This window comes from Maniola jurtina, chromosome 18 (genome assembly GCF_905333055.1).
Source record: "Maniola jurtina chromosome 18, ilManJurt1.1, whole genome shotgun sequence".
In the NCBI taxonomy this organism is placed as follows: domain Eukaryota; kingdom Metazoa; phylum Arthropoda; class Insecta; order Lepidoptera; family Nymphalidae; genus Maniola; species Maniola jurtina.
Window position 1 is genome coordinate 12,512,886 of NC_060046.1, and position 21,529 is coordinate 12,534,414.

The 21,529-nt window shown below is 38.0% G+C and overlaps 2 protein-coding genes and 1 long non-coding RNA gene across 6 annotated transcripts in view; 2 read left to right on the forward strand and 1 right to left on the reverse strand.

Moving 5' to 3' along the window:
- Positions 1 to 21,529, forward strand: part of LOC123874647 (microtubule-associated protein futsch-like) — a 196,887-nt gene that overhangs the window by 9,574 nt on the left and 165,784 nt on the right. The window lies entirely within an intron of this gene.
- Positions 53 to 21,139, reverse strand: LOC123874375. Its single transcript, XR_006797903.1, has 3 exons — positions 20,982 to 21,139; positions 4,297 to 4,303; positions 53 to 64 (listed from the first exon to the last, which is right to left on the reverse strand). It is a non-coding gene; the product is annotated as an uncharacterized LOC123874375 (long non-coding RNA).
- On the forward strand, positions 11,976 to 17,806 carry LOC123874364. 4 transcript variants are annotated; one of them, XM_045919660.1, is made up of 4 exons: positions 11,976 to 14,166; positions 15,853 to 16,049; positions 17,098 to 17,181; positions 17,676 to 17,779. In XM_045919660.1, the coding sequence occupies exons 1-3, from the start codon at positions 12,696 to 12,698 to the stop codon at positions 17,131 to 17,133; spliced, it is 1,704 nt and encodes a 567-aa protein (XP_045775616.1). In that variant the 5' UTR covers positions 11,976 to 12,695; the 3' UTR covers positions 17,134 to 17,181; positions 17,676 to 17,779. The 4 variants fall into 4 exon arrangements, with proteins under 4 accessions (XP_045775616.1, XP_045775615.1, XP_045775617.1 ...); XM_045919659.1 differs by having other exon boundaries at positions 15,853 to 17,181; XM_045919661.1 differs by lacking the exons at positions 15,853 to 16,049; positions 17,098 to 17,181 and having other exon boundaries at positions 17,676 to 17,806.

Here is a 21,529-nt window from a genome sequence, read left to right on the forward strand (position 1 = left end):
ATATCCGCTAAGAAAGGATTTTTGAAAATTAACCTCTAAGAGGGTAAAATAGATAGATAGTTATCTATCTATCTATTTTACCCTCTTAGAGCTCTTAGAGGGTTTAAAATTTAGAGCCTCAATAGCTCAACCGGTAAAGGAGTGGACTGAAAACCGAAAGGTCGACGGTTCAAACCCCGCCCGTTGCACTATTGTCGTACCTACTCCTAGCACAAGCCTGGCGCTTAGTTGGAGAGGAAAGGGGAATATTAGTCATTTAACATGGCTAATATTCTTTAAAAAAAAAAAAAAAACAAAATGATTAAATACAAAATCAATTTTTGTTCATCCTTACTAATTATACTTAGTACCTATTATGAATACAAAAATGTCAGATATCTGGTTTATCGCGGCTTTACATCTGAATCGATTTTGATGAAATTGGGCAAAAAAACTAGTATCCTGGAAATGGTCGTATTTATATCAACATGAAAAAACTCAGGGATTTTAAAAGCTAAATTCAGGCTAACTTAGTCGTAATAGCACTAAGTTACAATCAAAACAAACAAAGCACACTAGGTACTAAGTTACTTTCGCCGTTTAAAAATACTTAGTTAGTGCATTGACCCGCAGATAGTACTTTCTCTTACCTACGTCTAGGTAGATACCTATCTAATAGGCTTCCTGTCTAGCGAGCCCGAAATGATATAATACCTACCGTTCACCAGTTTTTACAATGCCTAAACGATTTATTGACTCCTAACTAACTTTCTTAAGTAATATAGAAAGATCTGTTTAGTTTTTCGGTTCCTGTAATAAAACCGTCCAAGTGCAAGTCAGGCTCGCGCATCGAGGGTTCCGTACTCGGGTATTTTTTCCAACATTTTGCACGATAAATCAAAAACTATTTACTATACATAAAAATAAATAAAAGTCTGTTTTAGAATGTCCAGGTCTTCATGCCCCACTTGGTATAGTTGCCTTACTTTAATTTAAAATACTAATTATTATTAGTTCATGAACACTTTTTTTATGTGATGTAACTACAAAACGGTTTTCGGATTTTTTTCTTTACTTGTGCTATAAGACCTATCTACCTACCAAATTTCATGATTCTAAGTCAACGGGAAGTACCCTATAAGTTTTCTTGACAGACACGACAGACGCACAGAGAGACAGAAAACAAAGTGAGGTTATAGAGGTTTCGTTTTTCCTTTTGAGGTACGAAACTCTACCAAAACATTTTCTTGATTCCACAATTTGAAAATGTTACACATTTTTTAAACTATATACCTGTGATATACCTACATAAAAGGAAAAGCTAACTGACTGACTGATTGATTTATCAACTCACAGAAGCTCACAGCTCAACTGGACGGATCGGGCTGAAAGGCATGTAGATGCTGAAACCTATTATAACGAAGACATCCGCTAAGAAAATTCAACCCCTAAGAGGTTAAAATGTTGCCTATGCGAAAGAAGTCGAATGCATAAGCTAGTATTTTATAATTTGCTAAGGAAATTCTTGCTTCATCGTCAGCCATACAGTTTTCTCGATTGTTAATTATATCGAAAAATTAAATTGCTGTTACATTTTTCGTAGTTTTTGTTAATATAATTAAAATTTCAACAATCACGCGCGGCATGCGCCAGCGCATTTTTATTGAACAAAAAACACATTACATGGTCTATATAGGCAAACATAGTGGTGTGTGCATTAAATAGAAAATCGTTAAGTAGGTATTACTTAAATAATAAATAATAATTAAAATAATGAATATTATAAACGTAAAAGTGTGTCTGTCCGTCTGCTAAGATAGCAAGCAACTTGCGCTACCTATTTTATATCACTTAGTTCTTAGAGGATTTATATTGAGGATTTATATTGTTTAGATAATTTTATTAACTTGCATTCTAGGGAAACCATAGGCTACCTTTTGTACCAGAAAATAAAAGAGTTCCCTCGGGATTTTAAAAGAAACCTTAATCTATCTGAACAAAGTCGCGGAAACTCCACTGGATCTTCCACTTCTAAGACCACAGTGTTAACCACTACGCTAGGAGGTCGGCGACTTTTTTATTTTTTTATTCAGGTACAAGTTAGCCCTTGACTGTAATCTCACCTGGTGGTAAGTGATGATGCAGTCTAATTTGGAAATGGGCTAAATCGCTAACGCTAAATCGATTCGCGGCATAGCTTTGCCGGTAGGGCGGTAACTAGCTGCGGCCGAAGCCTCCCACAAGACCAGTCTGTCCTTGTGCCATCGAGCTATTGAAGTATAGAGAAGTATAGAATAATAGAACTATCAGCGAAAACAGAGGCCATAGAAGTTACATAGTATTATATGGCTTAGTAGCTGTACCGGTTAGGTATTGGATTTGCCGGTAAATTGTCTTTGTGACGGACAATTTAAATGAAATACTATTATGACCTTATTTCCTATACTACCCACTTTTATACCAATGTCCAATCTTCTAAATATAAAAAATAGGCTTAGTGCGAGTCAGACTCGTGCACGAAGTAGTTCCGTGGTACGGAAGCACGTTCCGTACCATCGGAATCGAGACAAGAAGTGAAACTTTATTTTTTATTTGTTATTATAGCCCCAATAGAAATACTTACACATTCTGTGAAAATTTCTACTTTTTACCTATTACGGTTCAAGAGAATAGACACAGCCCTCTGACAGACAGACGGATGGACTGACGAACACGGACAGTGGATGCTTAAGTTGGCACGCTTCGGTTACGGAACCCTAAAAACAAAAATCCTGACTAACTCACTGACACATCAACAACTCTTGCACCTAAAAAGCTGATATTTTGCACAGAAGGTCCCTTTATACAAATAGAAAGGTTTTTTATTCATATAAACTTTTACAAGTCCTTAAATCTTCAAAAGAATCTACCACTGGTTCGAGATGTTCAATGTACCAGCAAGAAACTCGGCGGTTGCTCCGAGAGTTCCAGAGATTACTTCCTACAAACAAACTTACAAACTTTATACTAATAAGTATAGAAGACGAAGAAAGGATTAGCAAGCTGAAGTGGCAATGAGAAGGCCGTGTCTGTCGCTGAACCTCTCTGTTGGGGCAGACGTATTCTGGAGTGGAGACCGCGTACGGGTAAGCGCAGTGTGGGACGACCTCCAGCCCGCTGGACCGATAACCTGATGAAGGTGGCGGGGAGCGGGTGGATGAGGAAGGCGGAGGACCGTGTTTGGTGGCGCGCTCTTGGAAAGGCCTATGCCCAGCTGTGGACGCGTACAGGATGTTGGAATGCAAAAATAGAAGAAGTATTATATAGATTATATTATAGACTAGCTGATGCCCGCAGCTTCGCCCGCGTGGATTGGTCAGATCCCCTGCAGCATCAGGATTGAGGAGTTGGACTCCAAATTTTTTATGAAACAATGTCGCAAAGTTCCTCTATCGATTAAAAAAGAAATGACGCAAATCGGTTCAGAAATCTCGGAGATTTCGGTGTACATAGGTAGAAAAACACAACTCCCTTTTTAAAAGTCGGTTAAAAAAGTAGCCTATTTTACGCCCTGGTCAATCCTCTACTTGCCTGTGAAAGTCCCGTCAAAATCGGTTCAGCCGTTCCAAAGATTAGCCTTTTCAAACAGACAGACAGACAGACAGACAGACAGACAGACAAAAATTTTAAAAACGTGTGATTCAGTTATGGTATCGTTCAAATAACCATATGAGCTTAATATGAGGTAGTTATTTCGAAATTACAGACAGACACTCCAATTTTATTTATTAGTATAGATGACTAGAAGATGCCAGCGACTTCGTCGGCGTGGACTTCGTCGTTTTAAAGATCCCGTGGGAACTGTTACTGATTTTCCGGGACAAAAGTAGCCTATGTCCGCCCCCGGGTATAAGCTAATAACCCTGTACCAAATTTCGTCAAAATCGGTTAAACCGCTGGGCCGTGAAAAGGAAAGACAGACAGACAGACAGACACACTTTCGCATTTATAATATTAAGTATGGATATGGATTATGAATCTATACAACGTTTTCAATATGCGACCTAACTTTGCATGGCAGTAGCGAGCTAATAACAAAAGAAAGTCTACGATGTGGGACCAATTAAGTCCGGCACATACCGGCGCAATCTGCGATCTGCGCGCGTCTCCAATGCACCACGAATCCGTTCTATTACACGTTAATTTCACATTCATTAACGCCAAAATATCCACTAAATGATTTACTGTTTTATCGCGCTTTTCCACGTGTCCACGATAATTTATATTCTCAAGTTTATAGAAAGCAAGCTAATACTATTCCAATTTTTCTTAATAGACAATAGAGCTCGTTTGCTTGCCACCGCCACGGCTTCAATCCCTTACTTAATCTTTGTCTACATTATAAAGGGAACATCTGCATAATTTCAACTTTCTTGGATAAAAAAGTAAAAAAAAAATTCAATAAAAGACACTTATATTTTATCAACAGTTTATTAATACCAATTGGAATGTTACAAGGGAACAAACTGATGAACTCTCGTCTCAACAAATAGACACACACTCCTATTAAAATAGTCCCCCAAAATCATAATATCTAAACACTTCTGTAATCGTCTTAAAAGGTTTCAAACAATAGCTCCCAAGTTTGACCTTAATCTTACAAAGTAACACAATTTTCACGAAATCGTGAAAAGATCAAGAAAGGTCGAAGGGTGAAGGTAGACCTGTCCACTACACGAACGATTAAATAATAATATGTTTAAGAATGACATAATATACTACGAACTTAAGTAAAATAATGTAATAATATGCCTGCATAGAAAATCATTGTATATATTTTGGAAATAAATGGCTTATTATTATTGTTAGTATGTTCACCAAATTCTAACTATCCTGAAATAGTCTAATAATATTTATTAATTGGGTCAACAAATTGATAGACTCAACCCACCATCAACCAATTTCAACCTCACCACCTGAGTGCCTGGTGCACTTCGACCACCCGTTGTGCCAGATCCCTTTTTCCACGCACATGCAAACTGTGGTATCAACCCCCATCGGTGGTGTTCCCACTAGATTATAACACGGGGTTATTCACGGTTGGACCAGTTTTCTGAAAAGCCGGCAACGCCTCGTCAGTTCCTCTGGTGCTGCAAATGTTCATGGGCGGGCGGTAGTAATCACTTAACATCGGGTGATTCATTCGTTTGCTCGATTAAAAAAAATACAAAAATAGACTGATGAACTTACATTTTAGCAAATAGATACAAAAACAAATTAAAATAGAGTCCTTAAAAATTATAGACTCCTAAAATCATAACTTCTATTTTAAACCTTTCTAAGTCTGTAATCGGCTTTTATAAGGTTTCAAACAAATCGTCCAAGTCTGACAAAGTTACACAATTTTCGCGAGATCGTGTGAAGATAAAGAAAGGTCGAAGGGTCAAGGTCAGATCCAACCCGTCCGCTAGACGTATAATGGAGACGGGCCGAATATGCGCGAGACGACGATAAATTACTTGTTTACTCGCATGATGAACAATTTGTTTCATTATTGTTAATTACTTAGTTTTTTGTACAAAGCTGTTTCCGTTTATTAAAATTTTATTAATATAATCTGTTAACACAAGGAATTACTCGGTTTTCACAAGTGATTTCCTTTATTAATTAGTTTATTTCGCTATTAAATAATTAACATTTAGTTTTTAGGGTTCTGTAACTCAAAAGGAAAAACGAAACCCTAATAGGATCACTTTGTTGTCTGTCTGTCTGTCTGTCCATCTGTCCGTACTCGTATATCGTGTCTGTCTAAAAACCTATAGAGTACTTCCCGTTGACCTAGAATCATAAAATTTGCCAGGTAAAGGAAAAAATCCGCAAACCGTGAATTTTTAGTTACATCACAAAAAAATTAAAATATTTACATGAACTAATAATGAGTATTTTCAACATTTAAAGTAAGACTAACTATATCAAATGGGGTATCATATGAAAGGGATTTACCTGTAAATTCTAAAACAGATTTTTATTTATTTTTATGTTAAGTGGTTTTTAATTTATCATGCAAAATGTCGAAAAAAATACCGTTCCTATCAGGTTACGAATAAAACACAAGTAACACAGATGTCCTATGCATCTAATTACAATAACTGAGCAGAGCTAATTATATGGTAGTTCCGATGATTGCGCTTCCAATAGCTGAGACGGGTTTTTGTCTCTGTAATGACTTGATTGCACATAATGTTGCTGTCAAGGTCTAGATGTTTTGCTGGCTGCTCTCCTAGCACCGAACTTGTGATTATCATCATTGCAATCATCGCTATTGTGTTTTTACCCTTATTCGAGCAAACTATCTTTACCCGACAACCCTACCCTAACGCAACCCTATTACCAAGCCTCCACTGTGTGACCTACGTCTGTCTATCAGCGGTCTGTATCTCATAAACCATAATAAGTACAGAGTTGAGATGTGAGATTTTTAGTGTTGTAAGACAGCTGGCAAACGTTGGGCGCCAGTTGTAAGACAGCGGTTCCACGTTGCGCGCCAGTTGTAAGTCAGCGCTGCCCCACGTTGTAGTGTTACAGTCTCCCCCTCAGCTTCCGAAGGCGTCCCGACGAGGAAACTGGATCAATAAATTTGCTTCTTAGTTGTGTTTCCGGGGCCATCCCCTCCTTCGTAAAGGTTGAACCAGGGTGTTCATTTTCCCCCTCCCCCTGGATCAAAGCAGCTCCTAACGCATAGTTACTTCTGTCTGTTTTGATAATAGACGGTTTGGTCTTCAAGTAAAACGTTGATGTTCGTCCCGATCTCGTCACGTAGAACCTTGGACCTTGGGTGGTGTTTGACTTGCCCGAAGTGTCCGCCAGTTTGTAAACAGCGGTTCCACGTTGCGCGCCAGTTGTAAGTCAGCGCTGCCCCACGTTGGGCGCCAGTTGTAAGACAGCTGGCAAACGTTGGGCGCCAGTTGTACAAGACAGCGGTTCCACGTTGCGCGCCAGTTGTAAGTCAGCGCTGTCCCACGTTGTAGTGTTACAGTGTGTAATTTCTATTGCCGTTATAACAACATAATTAATAGAAAAATTTAAAAATGGCCGACATGCAAGATTAAAATAATTACAAGTGTAAATTAAAAATTTATAACACCCCCGACAAGTGAAGGTTACGGTAACTAGAAGAAAGCTGACAACTTTCAAACGACTGAAGCGATTTTCTGGAATTATAGCTAAGAACGCTCTCGGTCAAGCCACCTTTCAAACAAAAACAAACTAAATTAAAATCGGGTCATTAGTTTAGGAGCTACGATGCCACAGACACATACACAGAAACACAGTACACACGTCAAACTTATAACACCCCTCTTTTTGGGTCGAGGGTTAAAAATATGCCTACATAGTGTTATATCTTGTATGATGGTACGGAACCCGTCGTGTACGAGTCCGATTCGCACTTGGCATCTTGGCCCACTATAGAGCACGAGTCTCTTCTCAGAAAGAGAAGGGTTTTGGCTATAGACTTCATACACCTTTCAGAATATTATGTAGAACTCTTAGGCATGCAGGTTTCCTCACGATGTTTTCCTTCACCGTAATAGCAAGTGATATTTAATTACTTAGAACACACCTCGGAAAAGTTAGAGATGAATGCGAACCCCCGACCTCCGATTAGGAGGCGGACATCCTAACCACTAGGCTATCACAGCTTATCGTTTAGTCTTATCTTGTCAATGTATAGAAGTGATTTGTAGCTCTGAATGTAAATTGATTCTCTCATGCAGTTTTAGACAGTTACCTTCGGAATGGAGTCTAGGCACGCAACGTAACGGCAGCAGACCGAAAATGTACTTTGAATAGGGTCGACTGATTTCAAATATTTAACTGTCGTATTTACCATCGAAGGGAAAGGCTTAATTATAAAACCAGTGATAGCCTAGTGGTTTTAACATATTATAAGTATTGTCACTTGCGTTAAAGCTGATTTCTTACTATGGGATATAAATTTTATATTATAGTCTGGTCAAAATAGACATTCAAGGTTACAATAATCGCGTAGAGGTAGAAATTGGTACGAATTTTGGAAATCAATATTGTGAAAAATATCAATTGTGAAAATTCCTTATCGAATCCATATTTGCAAAAAATACCTATAATATGTAATATATTCATAGTCAAAGTTTACAAAAATTGATGTTTTGCATTTTCTAGCTAAATGGGAATAGGCTAGACAAAAATATCATAAAATTATCGACATAAATTGACTTATTCGTTTTTTTGAATCACCATTCTTAAAAAAAAGTTTAAAATCTCAAAGATGCAGTCATGGTTTGCATAATTCAACCACTCAAGTTACTCAAGTTATCTGTAAATGGGGTCGGAAGAAAAAAAAAATTAGTAAAGTAGGTACCTATTAAGTTTATATAGAACAGGCTGATATAAGTTGAAAGGGACCTTATCGGTCCGCGTCTGTACAAAATGTATTGATCTCACTTTCGTTAAGGTGGAAGCCCTAGGTAAGTGCAAGTCGAGTGACCTATTGCCCCTCGCTGCGCACAAGGAAACGCGCATCACTCGCTTCCGGTGTTTGGATGGGTGACTCACACGCGACGCGAGCGTACTGAGTGACCAGGATTAGAGATCACTATCACTGATATATACAAAGACTTTTGGTTAATCTTACTAATATTATAAATGCGAAAATTTGTATGTATGTATGAATGTTTATTACTATTTCACGCATAAACTAGTGCATGGATTTGGCTGAAATTTAGAATGGAGATAGATTAATAATAGATCCTGGAATAGATCCTGGAATAACACATAGGCTACTTTTATCCCGGAATACAATTTCTAACATTAAAAGTTTCTAACATCTGAACTATATTTGTATTTGTTTTATACTTATATTTGTAACATAAGTTAAATCAAAGTATTTATTTTGATTTTACGTTTCATCTCAAGCCACACACGTACAATTTCTTATTTTCTAGGAACAAAACAGACAACGGTTCTGTGTATCGTTTTCCTTTCCGTAATATTATTATGATGTAACATGTAATTTCGGTTGTTTTATTTTATAAAACACGATAACTGGATAATTTCCAATTAATGTGTACACAATCCACTGCGGGTAATCCGACTTAGCCGGATCCAATTAGACGTTGCTAAGGCTTCGGGGAAATTTGGATTCCCCGAAACTTCCCGCTCACTGAAAATGGAGGTTCAGGATTTCACGAAAACTTATAAGCCGTTTAGCCCAAAAACAAGCGAGAAAACTTGAAAGTTATAAAACTGTAAGTCTCACTGTATAAAGCTTAACGTCCACCAGAGCATATGATATATTATAATTGTCACTCGAAAATAGCTACAAATACACGTCTGTTGAACACATAACTTCGGTAATAAATTAAAGTATTTTTTTTTACCGTTTTGTTGCTGTTATTGACCGACTCAAAGTGACAAACAGTTACGGATTGCAATAGAACTGGAGACGCGTGCGGTAGAGAATATCATATGCACCACTAACCACGATAAAGTTTTCATTACGCCGTAATAAAGTAAGAAATGTTTCTATGTTTTATCATTCACTGCCTCCAAGGTCGCTGAATTGGATAATACTAGAATTTCGATTCTCTTGACTCGGCGTCGAGTTTTTTGTAAATGGGTGCTATTTCATAGTAAACTGAAAGAGGTAAATAACTTATGATTCGGCTACCTAATGGACGTTAGGCTTAAGTGTTTGTTGGCGTATCCGATTGAGAGAAAACTTTCGCAATTAGGAGTAATTTACAATAGATTTTTACAGACTTTTGTGCCTGTAACCTAATAGGTACTACATTATAATAATATACTGCACCATTAAGCTAGATATATAGGGGTACGTTTATAAAAAGAAAACGTTAAAAAAAAATATATAGGTCGGTAAAATTGTAGTAGGTAAGGTGACCTAGAAAATAAAGTGAGCACTTTTAAACATACGAGTACAAGTAGGTAGTGTGGAAGTCATTTGAACTGATTTTTATAAAATCTAGTATTTTAACGGTTAAGTAGTGGTTCCAAGTTTTAAATATTTTTAAAAGTTCAATTCAGTGGATTTTGATGTACTACTCAACATTCTCTGCTCGCTTAATTTATCACCATCCGTAGTTGAATGGTTTAGATCCTACCTTCTTGGTCGCCGTCAGAGAATCTATGCTGACGGAGTTTACTCTGATTGGGCTGATATCTCTGCTGGTGTACCTCAGGGTGGCGTTTTGTCTCCTCTGTTATTCTCTGTTTTTATAAACGAAATCACTAAAACAGTTTCATCCCACTACCACCTCTACGCAGATGATTTGCAAATTTATAGGCATGCTGCTGTCACTGACCTGGCCGCTACAGTGGATGAAATTAACTTGGATCTTGCACAAATAAAGAATTGGGCTGACGCACACGGTCTTTTGGTAAACCCAAAAAAATCGCAGGCTATTGTAATAGGTAGTAGACAATTTCGAATTCGTGCTGATTTAAAAAATCTCCCTGCAATAGCCTACGATGGGGTAACTATTACGCTAACCGAAAGAACTAAAAATCTTGGCGTGATATTGGACGGCCATTTATCGTGGGCAAGTCACATTAATGAAGTGAGTAAGCGCATGCACTACTCCCTTCACTCCTTGAAACGTTTGCAGAATTTCCTTCCTCTTAAAACTAAAATCTTACTCGCACAATCTCTTCTGCTTCCTCTTCTAGATTACGCCGATGTCTGCTATTTAGATGCAACCGAGGAGCTGCTTGATAAACTAGATCGCCTTCAGAATTTGTGCATCCGTTTTATTTTCGGATTGCGCAAATTCGACCATGTTTCTCAATTTCGAAATAAGTTAAAGTGGCTCCCTATTCGACTTCGCCGGAATACTCATATTCTCACGCTACTCTTTAAGATTTTAAATTCATCCTCCCCCTCTTACTTGCGTGAGCGCTTCAACGAAGCCGCTCCTCGGGTGATGCCAGTGCGTTCGTGTGTCAAGTTAAACTCACTTGCAGTTCCCCCTTACAACACTATATTTTATGCTAAATCTTTTACGGTACTCGCAACTCGCCTTTGGAACTCACTACCTGACAGTATTTTTAAAAATAACCCTTCCATCAGCACCTTCAAACTTCGTCTGAAACAGCACTATCTTTCCTCTCTGTCATAACATATTGTTTACATATATTTATCGGTATATATTATAAGATATATTTATGACTATAAGTATATATTTATGTATTAAGGTATATATGTTTTTGTAAGTCTATTTTAATATATAAATATTTGTAAGTATATATTATAACATAATATCTACTATATTTATTTTTTATTTTTCATGATTACTGTCTATCTTTGCTGTACCTATTCTACTCCATTTACAACCTCTCGCACTGCCAAGGGTCACTGGTAGAGATCTCTTATAGAGATAAGTGCTTCCCTGTCCACTTTTTCTTTCCTTTTATTTATATTGTTACAACTTTCTGGTACAAATAAAAAAAAAAAAAAAAAAAAAAAAGATCATAAGTATGTACCATAATTTAAAACACATTATGTCGATGTTATGAGTGCTCTCGAAAATTCCACAAAGCTATACTCTACCAAAACTTTGACGATATGGGGAAAAGATTTTTATAGAACTCTCTGCATATATCGAAACTTTAGTGACCTGGCACTTTCAATAAATCAAATAAAAAATATATAAGTTGTAATTAAATAAAGCGTTAAAGTAATTAAATAAAGCATGTGATAAAAAACTAGCCAAGTGCGGGTCAGACTCGCGCACTGAGGGTTCGATACTCGGATATTTATTCCAACATTTTCCACGATAAATCAAAAACTATTATGCATAAAAATAAATAAAAATCGGTTTTAGAATGTACACGTATAGCCCATTTATATGGTACCCCACTGGTAAAGTTATCTTACTTTGAAAATTGAAAAACATTTTTTTTAAAATGATGTAAGTATAACCACAAATTCGTGGTGTCTAGTACTATAGCACTAAACAAGGCGTGCGCGGCGGCGGCCTGCGGGAGCGGGGGGCCTCGCGGTGCGGCGCCGGCGCGCGGCACAATTCATTCGCGGTGCTACCGGCTACATGATCATACCAGTGTTTCTTTATTAAACATTTGATTATATTAAACATTTTTAAAAACCAGCTAAAAGTGTACAGTCCAATTCAAAGTCAAATTCAAGTGCAGTGCAACACATCACTATACATTTTGGTCCTTCACCCGTCAACGAAAAGAAGCCACGCCGCGAATCGCCATACATACAAACCAGCGAAGACTTCCCGAAGGAACATTGCATCGCGGAAACCAAAAAGGCAGGGACATGACTGAGTGAGTTTGTTCCATATCCTTCTTATTCCTTCTAATTTCCGTCTTCTAGCATTCTTTCTGGATCACACATTGTGGTATCTTCGCTAAAATTCAATTAAATCATCATGTCGGTACCTACAGTACAACATTTTTACTCTTAGAAGCGGGCGACGAGCGACGACGCCGAGTTCAAAACCGGTTCCTTATCGCTTGCTAGTGGCTTACGCGCATCGATTTGAATGCATTTTGTACCTACTTATGACTGCATTTAAAACTTTAGGCATTACGCGTGTTATAACTTTATAACGCGTGAACTATTTTGCACTTTTCTTTCACACTACTTATTATTTTAACTTCAACTTTTCAAATTACGTTCTTTGCTTTATTTCGCTTGACTTTATTCGTTAAAAATGAGTGACCCACGTAGCAAAGAATTAATAAAACTTCGTGGTAGCATTAAAGGTAAGCTAACTATATTTCAAAATTTCTTAAATAGTTTAGATAAATGCGACCACATGAGCGAAACTCAATACAACGAACTTGAATGTCGGCTGAGTAAAATTGATAGTCTACAGAATGATTTCGATAAATTTCAGACCGAGCTCGAGATATTGTCGGACGATACTAGTCAACTGCTTCTCGAACGTGAAGAATTCGATACGAAATATTTTTCGTTAGTGGCTGAAGCACGTACAATCATGAATAGAAGCAAACGGCACCTCCAGCGTCGGATGTCAGTGTCTGAGGCGAGTGAAGGGAGCGAAAGCAGAGACGGTGGCTTTCACGACTTTGTTCGTCTTCCAAAAATTTCACTTCCTTCTTTTGACGGAGAGAAGATGACTCAATGGTTGGAATTCAGAGATACGTATCTTTCTTTAATTCACTCTAATAATAATTTAGGGAATATTAATAAATTTCATTATTTGAGAGCAGCTCTTAAAGGCAGTGCCTTAACAGTCATAAAAAATCTTGAATTCACTTCCAAAAATTATGAAGTAGCATGGCAATTGCTATCAAGTAGGTACGACAATGAACGATTGCTTGTAAATATACATGTCAATTCGTTACTAAATTTCTCAACAATGACAAAAGAGTCTGGAAAATCTTTAAGAAATTTAGTCGATACAATTAATCGTAATTTATGTGCATTAAATACCCTAGGTCAACCCACTGATCACTGGGATACCTTGGTTATTCATTTAATGAGTCGTAAGTTAGACAGTGTTACCTTTCGTGAGTGGGAGGAACATCGTAACTCAATAACTACTTCTCCTACATTAAAACAATTTATAGATTTTCTAATAGGCAGAGCTGACTTATTAGATACTATACAACTTGAAGAAACACAAAGACAGTCAACTTCACAAATAAATCAAAATACACAATTTACACAGAATAAGCACATTACACAATCAAAAAATACAAGTTTAAATAAAGAAAAAATTACACTTAAAACCACTGCATGTCCTTTATGTACACAAAATCATTTTTTATTTAGCTGTTCTGAATTTAGAAAATTAAGCGTAGATGAACGCTTAGAAAAAATGAAGAATTTCAGTGTGTGTAAAAATTGTTTACGGCCTGGTCACAAAGACAGTCAGTGCCGCTTAACTCACTGTAAATACTGTTCTTTAAAGCACAGCACACTTTTACATAAAGATACTGAACAGCACACCACAGTTGCCTTATCTGCCAATATTCAGACTAGTAACAAACCTCTTACATTGCTTTCCACAGCATTGGTGAATGTGGTCGGCGCCGACGGGAAACTACATCCTGCTCGCGCTCTTCTAGACAATGCCTCCACGGGGCATTATGTCACACAGCACCTGTGTGAGAAGCTGGGTTTGCTGCGTCGAAGCGTAAGCTCCTCTGTGACAGGTATTAACAACCAGTTATCATACGTAGCAGAGTCTTGCACCTTACCTCTCGAGTCATATTCGGGGGATTTCAAGGTCAATCTTGAGTGTCATGTATTACCTCAGATTACCAACACATTACCTTCATGCAACATCGATATCAGGTCTTTAAAATTACCGCCTCATATTCGATTAGCTGATCCATCTTTCCATATTTCTTCACCTATCGACATATTGGTAGGAGCAGATGTCTTCTGGGACGTCATATGTTCAGATTTCATCGATCTCGGTAAGCAATGCCCAAAATTGCAAAAAACCAAACTTGGTTGGCTGGTTTCTGGCACAATCAAGGCATATACACAATCACATAAAAATAAAGCACATCAATCGTCTTGCTTTTTCACTCAGCGCGATGATGCCTTGCTAACACGATTTTGGGAATTAGAGTCGGTTTCTTCTAAATATAACTTAACGCTAGAAGAGCAAGCCTGTGAAAAAAGCTTCGCAGAGAACACTCGACGTGACACTGATGGTCGATTTATTGTGACTATACCCTTAAAAGAGTCACCCGAGGTTCTCGGCGATAATTATCACTCGGCCAAAAATCGCTTGCTAGCACTTGAGCGTAGATTTCAACGCGATTCAGTTTTAAAAAAGAGATACTACGATTTTATGACTGAGTATAGAGACTTAGGTCACATGAGCGACACAGTTATTTCAAAACCTACTGAACCTGATTCTCAAAACCGGTATTATTTGCCCCATTTTCCGATTATTCGGGAAAATTCTACTACGACAAAATGTCGTGTCGTATTCAATGCCTCAGCATTAAATAAGGGCAAAACATTTAACAGCATTCAAATGGTCGGTCCTGTCGTCCAGGATGACTTACTTTCTATTTTACTGCGCTTCCGTCAGCACAAATATGTTGTTTCGGGAGACATTGAGAAAATGTATCGAGCCATTTTAGTCGAACCCACACAACGTTCACTTCAACAAATTTTATTTCGATTTGATCCGAGTGAACACATAAGACCTTTTACGTTGAACACGGTTACTTACGGTACAGCATCTGCACCGTACCTAGCCACTAAATGCTTGGTTTCGTTGGCAGAACAATGTTCAGATCCTAACGCAAAAATTGCCATTTCGAGGGACTTTTATGTTGACGATTTTATTAGTGGTGGTGATTCCATAGAATCTGTCATTGACCTGTGCAAAAATGTAGATAAAACTTTACTGTCGGCACAATTCAAGCTGCGTAAATGGCAATCAAATAGCTCCGAAGTCTTGAAATCATTAACTAACGACAATGCACTTGAACAAATCAATAAAAATAAAACTTTAAATCTAGATGAATCATTACCCTGCAAAACTCTTGGTCTTCAATGGGATTGTAACTTAGATCATTTATTATTCACAATTGACCTAGATCCTAAAGCCAAGAAAATTACTAAACGTAAAATTCTATCTCTTATTAGTCAAATCTTTGATCCGCTTGGGATTCTAGGGCCTTGCACTGTTCAAGCAAAAAAGGTAACGCAAAACCTTTGGATAGATAAATGCGGTTGGGATGAGGAAGTGTCAAAAGATACCCAGAACACCTTTTTGAACTTCATAGATTCTCTTATTTCTCTTAAATCACTTCGTATTCCTCGTTGGGTTAGTTTTGATAACGTTATTCGTTTGGAACTTCATACGTTTTCAGACGCATCGGAACGTGCTTACGGTGCATGTATCTTCGTGAGAGCGGTCGACGCAAATGGCACGGTACAAGTTCGCCTTCTAGCTTCCAGAAATAAAGTGGCGCCTTTGAAGCCTACCACAATCCCCAGACTCGAGCTTTGTGGTGCGCTCCTGGCGTCTAGACTTCACGCCAAAGTGATGTCATCAATCACCCTTAAGGTACACGATTCCTTTTTTTGGACTGATTCCACAATCGTGTTAGCATGGCTAAAAACGCAATCAAATCAATTAAAAACGTTTGTTCGGACTCGAGTAGGTGAGATTCAAGACAGCACAGCTGGTCACAGGTGGAGCTACGTTCCATCGGGGGAAAATCCCGCCGATTTAGTCTCACGCGGAATTGCAACGAACAGTATTGGCTCATGCGCACTGTGGTGGTCTGGTCCAGATTTTCTTAAAACAAAAGACATACAATTTCCGATCATACCAAACACACAATCAGATTCTACAAGCACACAAAGACAGGAAAAAACAGAAATAGTTTTACACACAACGACACAAAGTAAAGACACAGTCACACACATAATTCATGAATTAATTAATAAAACGTCAAGTTACACACATTTAATTAGATCTTTTGCTTTTGTACAAAGATTTATACACAATTGCAAATATCCTAAAAATAAATTAACACAAACATTATCTACAACAGAATTAAAAAATTCAGAAACTTATATACTAAAACTCGTGCAACAACAAATGTTCAAAGATGAATATATTTTATTGAAGTCCGGAAAGCCTATTCCATACAAAAATAGGTTGAGTTCATTAGCACCTTTCATTCATTCAGATGAGCTCATAAGAGTTGGAGGAAGACTTAAAAACTCACACTATCCTTTCGACATCAAACACCCAATACTCTTATGTGGCAAGCATCATCTCACACAAATCCTTTTTCAAAAAGAACATATTTCATTAATGCATGCGGGACCTCAACTCCTTTTGTCTTTTATTAGACAAAAATATTGGCCACTGGGGGGGAGGAACCTCGCTAGACGCGTCGTGCATCGTTGTGTTCGTTGCTGCAGGTTTAAACCGAAACCAATACAGCCTATGATGAGTGACTTACCCGCGGATAGAACACGTTTAGAATTCCCATTTTTGCACACTGGAATTGACTACGCTGGTCCAATAATGATAGCAAGCCGTAAGGGCAGGGGTGCGAAACTGGAAAAGTCTTACATTTGCATATTTGTCTGCTTCGCAGTTAAAGCTTTGCACCTGGAGCTCGTCACGGATTTAACAAAGGAGGCCTTCATATCAGCATTTCTAAAATTTATATCACGTCGCGGTAAGCCAATGTCTGTAACGTCCGATAACTCGACGACCTTTATTGGAGCCAGTAATGAAATCGCATCTTTTTTCTCAAAATACTCAGACGACATCAAGTCAGATCTTAGCAATAGGGATATTGAATTCCGCCGTATTCCGCAGTACACACCTCACTTCGGGGGTTTATGGGAGTCTGCTGTCAAATCAGTCAAATTTCACCTTAAACGCATCTTAAATTTAACACATTTAACGTACGAAGAGATGACCACGTGTCTGGTTCAGATTGAAGCTATCCTAAATTCCAGACCACTCACACCTCTTTCTTCCGATCCTTCCGACCTTACTTGCCTTACTCCCGCTCATTTCCTCATAGGACGCTCACTCTTGTCGGTTCCTCGCCCAATGGTCAGCGACACAAACATCGCCGCCATGGATCGCTACCAACGCATCGAGGCGCTCAAGCAGCACTTCTGGCGGAGATTCTCGGCTGAATACGTCTCTCTGCTCCAACAGCGCATGAAATGGCAGAGGGGCTCATCCACAAGTCTCCAGCTAGGTAGCCTGGTGCTCGTGAAAGACAGAGCGCAGCCACCACTTTTATGGCTGCTTGGAAGAGTGGAGAAGGTGCACCCAGGACAGGACGGAGTGGCTCGCGTGGCAGAGATCAAGACCAAGAAGGGAGTCATCACGCGGGCCTTTAACAACATTTGCCCCCTTCCAATTTCCAACTCGCGCGGGCAGGATGTCTAGTACTATAGCACTAAACAAGGCGTGCGCGGCGGCGGCCTGCGGGAGCGGGGGGCCTCGCGGTGCGGCGCCGGCGCGCGGCACAATTCATTCGCGGTGCTACCGGCTACATGATCATACCAGTGTTTCTTTATTAAACATTTGATTATATTAAACATTTTTAAAAACCAGCTAAAAGTGTACAGTCCAATTCAAAGTCAAATTCAAGTGCAGTGCAACACATCACTATACACGTGGTTTTCAGATTTATTCCTGTATTTGTGCTATAAGACCACAGACAGACAGACAGACAACAAAGTGATCCTATGAGGGTTCCGTTTTTCCTTTTGAAGTACAGAACCCTAAAAATACCTACAGCATACGTGGCTAAAAATTAGAAAATCGCAAAAATTATAGGCTGTTTTTATGTACCTAGTAGTCGAGATAAAACACACCCTGGGTAAATAGGTAGGTATGGCATTCGTATGTTCGTCAAAGTGCAATTTTATGTAAAGTTGGCTTAATGAGAGTCGCGCTTATGCCCACTTAATTAGGCTAAACCCGTTTCTGTGTCGGCTTGACCTAAAACCTGACTTTATCTAGATTTTTCTCTTAATCACGGTTTAAGAAAGAAAAATGAGAGCGAATTATCCATACTGGGATTTTAAGCCTTCTAGAAATACTGCTTACGTTGCATAAGTTACGAGATAAAATAATTGTTATTTTTTCGCGAAAATTCTGAGATTATATGGGAAATATTTTTGTATTAGGTACATATATTATGGAGACAGTATGGGGAAATCCAAAACCATAGGAGATACAGGTATACATGAAGTCTTTTTGTGTGAAAATAATTTTGGCATACTAAGTCAGTTTTTGGTCAAGCGTGAGTTGTCCATAACAATAAACAAAATTGACAAATTTTTTTTCAATGCTGATCGTCTCAATTTCATGAAAGCATTTTCATTATAACGAAAGAAAAAATTGAGTCAGCAAAAGGGAACTTTCTGACTCTCCTATAGTTTTGGATTTCTCCATACTGTCCCAATAAAAAAACAAACCGGCCAAGTGCGAGTCAGACTCGCGCACTAAGGGTTCCGTAATAAAAATCTGTTTTAGAATGTGCAGGTAAAGCCCTTTCATATGATACCCCACTTGGTATAGTTATCTTACTTTGAAAATTGATACATATTTTAATTTTTTTTAAATGATGTTACCACAAATTCGCGGTTTTCAGATTTATTCCTGTACTTGATCTATAAGACCAACCTACCTGCCAAATTTTATGATTCTAGGTCAACGGGAAAAAACCTATAGGTTTCTTGACAGACAGACAGACAACAAAGTGATCCTATAAGGGTTCCGTTTTTCCTTTTGAGGTACGGAAACCTATAAACACACTGTTTAATGTAAATTGAAGTCTTTGCAGCAAACACATTTTTTATGGTGGCTAATAAATCAAGCACTGTCAATAACTGCTTGTTTTTCGCTCGACCACGTGTAAAGATGTGTAAAACGTATTTATTTTCACAACTTTATGTCCACAAGACGTAGAAACACGCAACACACATAACATTTAGCTCACAGCGACCTTCGCGCTGTCGTCTGGCTAAACACATGAGCTCACCATGCGAGTGGCGAAAATATCAGCTGCATAATTATTTGGGTTCCATAATGCCAGTAAGAAAACCTTTTAGTAAAACATGTAATTTAAAAAGTTTTCAAAAAACTGCGACTGCGGACGCGACCTTTGAGTTTTCACCCAGCCGAAAATCGCCCTATGCGCCTAAAGAAGTGCTAACGTCAAAATGTAAAATCTAGTTAAAAAAAACCGTCGTTTTCATTGCTAAGTTAAAACGTCATGTTTAGAATAAACATGCGATTAATTACGCAAATAATAAAAAAATATAAGTGTTGGCTTACACAATTTTTTATTTATTTGATAAATGCACACAAGAATAAATTTATTGTTTTTGCCTTAATCGCTACAAAATCCTCGAAAACCGTGATGTAATTTTTTGTATATAAATGACCTCCACAGTGTGTGCTATCTCGGTAAACAATGAACCTATCATGTAAATCTGCATAATAATCGCCATATAATTTGAAATGTTATGATATTCGACCTTTATAACTGTGTTTTATTATATTCAAAATTCAATGATGATGTCTAAACTAGAGTGCGCTTGCATAGAAGCCAACATGCTAGAAGGCTTGCTAAACAGAAATATGACTGAATCATTGCTCATTTCTACAAGTATATGCGAGATTCACGTAATGTGCTTATTATAGATACGTCTTCGTCAAAATTAAGCCCATCGATTGCACCATTACTTACCATCAGGTGAGAATATCGCAGTCGAGGGTAACATAGCAACAACCAAATTAAAAAAAAAACAAAAAACACTGCTCTACCAAAACCTGCCTAAGAACGAATTGAAAAGTAAAAAATTTCACATTTTCAAATAGCTCATACAGCCACCGTATTGAATACTTTCAAAAAAATTGTAACTAGTATCAACCGAAATGATATAAGGATTCTAACGATACCCCATACATGCAAATCTGTTCTGGCATTTTGTATTTATGGTGGATTAATGAAATTCACATACATTAACCCTGAAAACGTTACACTCCTTTCTTTGGGCAGTTTGTAAGAAAAAGTTTATTTTCTTTATTTCCCTAAATGAATAAAAATTGGTTGTCTGTAAGGTCGGTTTACTGACGATAGTTGAACGTGACAACAAAGGCCGATTGTGCTTCTTTGTCGCTCGTTCCGCGCTCTCGCTTGCACTTCAAGCCTTACATGGAACGCCTCAGAGCGAGGTAACGCCGCATGAGTCATGTTTTTTCGTGCGTGCAGCCGGCTCTATCGAATTATAAGACGTTGTCACGTCAAAATAGAATTTTCCTCAAGACATTTTTTGAGTCTTATCTCAAGTCTGTCTTGCTTTGCATAATAATATCATGGAGGAAACCTTGAGTGCATCTGGCTCATAAATATTGTGACTCATAAAAATTTGCAGATTTAACTCACGAACTATAAGCGTATTCTGACTTTTGTAACATAAATTTTTCATTCTCTAAATGGACTAAGAGGCAGCGCGTGCCCGAGCTTCGTTATTTTATAAAAGCTGAAAGTTTCTCTGCGTATTGTCCCCAGCACAGGGAGGAACGATCAGCGAGTGTGAAGTTTGGATCATGGTGGCTTTGGGAGATAACAGGTAATAAAGGTGTAAACAATCTTACATCTAAATGTAAAGTTTAATATTTTCTCCGGAATAGTATAAGAAATCACGTCATGCATTGCCAGACACTCGTTGTAATTGGCAACCCACTGCCAGACACCCTTAAACTAAACTTTAAAGGCGATTTTGAGAAACTAACACAGTTTAAACACAACGCCGTCCAGTGCTGTAACTTGTAAATATCAGTTTAAAGTCACATTATCTGATCATTAAGTTTTACTTTTACCTAAATATCTAAAGGTTATTTAAGACTAATAGGCAAATCGTCTGTGACTTGCATCCATTGCTGATTTAGACTTGCATCCACCGATTTTACATCCATAAAATTTCCGACGTAAAGTGATGTAAGTGTAGATTTTTGCACACTCACAAGTACAGACAAATTGATGGCTT